Source organism: Sinocyclocheilus rhinocerous, unplaced genomic scaffold (genome assembly GCF_001515625.1).
Source record: "Sinocyclocheilus rhinocerous isolate Xijiao unplaced genomic scaffold, SAMN03320098_v1.1 scaffold2645, whole genome shotgun sequence".
Lineage (NCBI taxonomy): Eukaryota > Metazoa > Chordata > Actinopteri > Cypriniformes > Cyprinidae > Sinocyclocheilus > Sinocyclocheilus rhinocerous.
Window position 1 is genome coordinate 83,125 of NW_015654522.1, and position 4,436 is coordinate 87,560.

Sequence of the window (4,436 nt, forward strand, 5' to 3'; positions counted from 1 at the left end):
CCCGTCTCCACCCCCGATCCCTAAACCCACCCATCTCCACCCCTAGGTTTAGGTATATGTAAGGTGGGAGGGGTTGGATCCTGGATCTTGTGTTCTGCAGTGAGGACCATCTCGCATATTCAGGTCAGTTCATACGAGCCAAATAAAGTCAGCAGCAGAGCGCACGAGATAAATTTAAATCGAAGTTCCCCTCGTGCTGAACACGTGTGCGCGTGAGATAAGAGAACGACGATACAAACAAACACCCCACCCTTCCACTGTACCCCAGGGTGAAGAGATGACCCTCAAGTCTCCTATATTCAGGAATATTTTATAAAACAGTTTTAGCGAATAAACGCCACCCTGCTACAGCCCGGAAGTGACGTACGAAGACACCTTATTTATATCAGCGGAAGACGAGGTCGTCCTACAGACAGACACGTGTGATGCTTGTGGGTACTACGGGTCAGCTTCAGTCCCAAAAACAAGAGCGTGTTGGGTTTTCTTTGATTCAGACCCATTTCTTCACAGAAACCTGAGCTTTTTTCTACATTTATTGTCATTAGGTGTCGCAAAGACTGTCAGATTGAGGCTCCGAGGAGAATACTCACCGGACTGTGTGCGCACCGGCTCACCGTCTTGAAAAACACTCATCCTGTGAGAAATTTGGACTTTTACGCTTTTCATGCGCTATGGCGGACTATTTAATCAGTGGACAGACGGGCTACGTGCCTGACGACGGTCTAACCGGACAGCAGCTCTTCAACTGCGGAGACGGCCTTACCTATAAGTAAATACCTTAACTTGTGTCTCATTGCATTCCCCATATGCTTGCTATTTGTTAAACATCAAAAACACTCTTGCCTGTCAGCACTGCAGATGTGCTTACACAGTATGCAGCTTCATTTAAAACAGCTAACATGAGCTGAACTGCATGTAGGTGTCGTTGTTGGTCCACATTTGTCTGGTTTGACATCCAGCATGGGTATATGCGACTGACAGCACACTGTTTTTTAAAATTTTTTGATCTATTATGTAACTGTTTCACGTGGGTCAGTACTGCAGACGGATCACTATGGAGGGCGCATGTGGGTTCAGAAGGTTAAGTCAGGTCGGAATGACATCTTGGATTGACTGATGAACTATAGGTGATTCATCATCTGCTGCCATTCCATTTTGCCAAGTACAGAGAAGCAGAGTTACCACAGTCTATTCTTAAACCACTGACACCCCAAGCAGCTTTTGTTGTACCAAAACTAATCGCTGTCTTCCAAGCCAGTTCCTCCAAATGTGCTATAACTAGGGTGAACTTTGTGAAGTATGTTGTGGTTGGTTTTTCTTTACAAATTCTCTGGTGCCATGTAAAGCATGTAATGTCCCCGAGTGAAAGCCTATCCGTGGCAGGTGCGATTTTCTAGTAACGCCTTTCTGTTTACCATCTAACACCAGAGTTGTACGCTAATTCACTGTTTACATTGGACATGATGAGGCTGCAGCATTGACGTACTCAGTTTTTTTTTCATAAACAGGGCGTTGCTTGACACTCGTAAACAACATATGTGACATATAATAGATAAAATGACTGTTTGGAACATAATCAACGTGGTATATGTTAGTGTCAGTGTGTACGAGATAAGAGAGTTAAAAGAGTTGAATCATCACTGAATCATTTCGATTTCTGCAGAATTGCAAAAAATAAACTTTTAAATGTATACTGTTAATGTTTCTAAATACATACATACATAGTCTCCAATTATGTTTCCCAAACACCACTCCACTCAACTCAATGGTTGGTCAAACAGTTAGCCCCGCCCCAAACTCTTGCTATTGGCGAGAGCCACCTATAGAAATTTATGATTGGCTAGTCCAATGTGGTGCTGACACAGAGACAAGAAGTATTATTTCTCAGGACACCTTTTTCCAGTTACATCTGTCAAGTAATAGTGATATGTGTTTAAAAATCACTTGCAGCAGCTGTAAATTAATTAATCTCACTCACATTTTTGCCCACTTTTCTCCATTCTCTTTCAGTGATTTCCTGATTCTGCCTGGGTACATTGACTTCACAGCTGACCAAGTGGTAAGTGAAACACTCTACTTTTGTACAGTAGTCAAAAGTAGTCAATTTTATACTCTACTGTTGTATGGATGGTGTTTCTTGTATACCATCACTGGTTTAATTTGATTGGCTCTCTCTGTAGGACCTGACATCAGCGCTGACCAAACAAATCACAATGAAAACTCCACTGGTCTCGTCACCCATGGATACAGTCACAGAGTCTGGCATGGCCATTGCTATGGCGGTAAGAGAATGACTGACACAAGATTCCACCACAGAAAGTGCTCTTACTATTATAGGCATTTGAATAAGCACAATTATCTGTATGTATGCATATTACAAAAGAAAAGTTTATTTGCAAATATGCTGCCTCATATTTTAATATCAATGAAGTCATTAAAATCCCCATGAATCAAGATAAGAGTTTGAAGATGTCCATTAGCTTTTAGACCATCTTTGCTTCTTTTGTCAGCTTTTATATACTTTTTGTACTCTTTTGTTCTTTTGTATACTTCTAAAAGTTGACAAAATAAAAATCTAAGCAGACATACACATCTAAAATGTGCAATCTTCCTCTTCCATGTAAGTGGAGCTAAGTGGAACTTTTTTTCTGCCAATCTCCTGTCCTGTCTCCCCAAATCTCCCCAAGAGTCTTTAAACCTAAATTTAGTCTTTAAACCTAAATGTACAAAGATCGACCATCTATGCGTGTTGTGTTTTGTTCTAAAGTCTAATGTGATAATGTGTTGTCACAGCTGACTGGTGGGATTGGCTTCATTCATCATAACTGCACACCAGAGTTCCAGGCTAATGAAGTCCGCAAGGTCAAGGCGAGTCTCTTCACGTCGCTGTCTTTGACTCTTGTCTCTTTATGTTTGTACCAGTTTTCTTCTCTCATTCGTAATATCTGTTTTTCTTCTGACCCTTACCCTGTAGTTGCAACAGCATCCTTGTGGATGAGAAATCCACACCTCATTTTGTATTAAGTGATATGTACTGAGGTGACTCCCAAGTAGAAATACCTAATAGAACATCACTCGACTTTTCTCCCTCCCTTTCCCTCCGCTTTTGATCAACCCCCGTTTAGAGGTACGAACAGGGTTTCATTACGGATCCGGTGGTGATGAGTCCTAATGAGCGGGTAAGAGACGTATTTCAGGCAAAAGCTCGGCATGGATTCTGTGGGATTCCGATCACTGACAATGGACAGATGGGCGGACGTCTGGTCGGCATCATTTCATCACGAGATATTGACTTCCTCAAAGAGTCGGAGCATGACCTGCCCCTCAGTGAGGTGGGTGGGGCTTAACAGAGGATGAGGGCTAAGCAGTTTTTACTGAACTCCGCTCACCTTAACTTTCTCTCTCTCAGGTAATGACTAAAAGGGAGGACCTGGTTGTAGCTCCAGCAGGAGTGACACTGAAAGAGGCCAATGAAATCCTCCAGAGGAGCAAAAAAGGTGGGGTAGACTTTAAGTGTTTATGAGAGCTCTTTACCCTTTTGAAAGTTTTGTATTAATCCTTGAACCAAATAAACCATTTATATGAATGTTAATTATTCATTAACCTATATAGCAGTATTTCATGCACCACTTCTTAGCAGTGGTATGTCACAAAATAATTGCAAAACAGTGATCTTGCATCTTGTTTTTGCTTATTGTATCCAGTATACACTACTGTTCAAAAACAGCATTTATTTTAAATAATGCATTTAGTAAAGTGCCAATAGGATAACATGCAGAATTTTTATCCTAAATGCACTCCTGTCTTTTAAAGGGGTGGTTCACTGGTTTTTTCTAGGCTTGATTGTGTTTATGGGGTGCAGTCTAACAAGTGTTAATGCTTCGTTTTTTTAAAAACACATTATTTTTGACATAATTTACATTTATTCCACACCGCTCTGTCCCTTCTCTGAAAAACGCACTGATCATTTCCTTCTTTTATGAAGCCCCTCCCTCGGAAATAGGAGATGGGCTCTGATTGGTTAGCTAGCCCAATGTGTTGTGATTGGCTAAACCGCCTCTAGTGCGCGTCTAAAAGTCCCGCCCCTCACCTCAGCGGCATGTGCTCCGGTTGTATTGTAAACAACGGCGTCGTTAATACCGCTTATCAGTTTGAGCCCGATTGAGAAGCAGAGGATATTATTGAAGAGGATCGTGCAGAACCTGTGCAAGCACGGCTTTTAATGGTAGGCCTATGTTTTTTGCTTGTTGTTGTCTCATACTTTTAGATACGCTGTTATTTGTAAATGCTACTGCTTATGTTTTAATATACGGTTTTATCCTGATTAAAGCTTTAATACAGTATGGCAACTGCACGCGCATCCATGTTTAACGCTTCTCATAGCTATGTGAAAATAAGTGTATAACTGGAACAGTTCATTGTTGGAGCTGAGCTGA

The 4,436-nt window shown here is 41.5% G+C and overlaps 1 protein-coding gene across 2 annotated transcripts in view; it reads left to right on the forward strand.

Moving 5' to 3' along the window:
- Nucleotides 1-167: 167 nt before the first annotated feature.
- The window catches only part of impdh2 (IMP (inosine 5'-monophosphate) dehydrogenase 2), an 11,619-nt gene continuing 7,350 nt past the window's right edge, over nucleotides 168-4,436 (forward strand). Inside the window, exons 1-7 of one of the 2 annotated variants that reach the window (XM_016524288.1) lie at nucleotides 168-444; nucleotides 546-769; nucleotides 2,011-2,059; nucleotides 2,181-2,282; nucleotides 2,794-2,868; nucleotides 3,126-3,332; nucleotides 3,410-3,497. In XM_016524288.1, the coding sequence (XP_016379774.1) occupies nucleotides 672-769; nucleotides 2,011-2,059; nucleotides 2,181-2,282; nucleotides 2,794-2,868; nucleotides 3,126-3,332; nucleotides 3,410-3,497 (619 nt within the window). In that variant the 5' untranslated portion in view covers nucleotides 168-444; nucleotides 546-671. The remainder of the gene's footprint in view (nucleotides 445-545; nucleotides 770-2,010; nucleotides 2,060-2,180; nucleotides 2,283-2,793; nucleotides 2,869-3,125; nucleotides 3,333-3,409; nucleotides 3,498-4,436) is intronic. The other variant, XM_016524287.1, reaches the window with a different exon arrangement.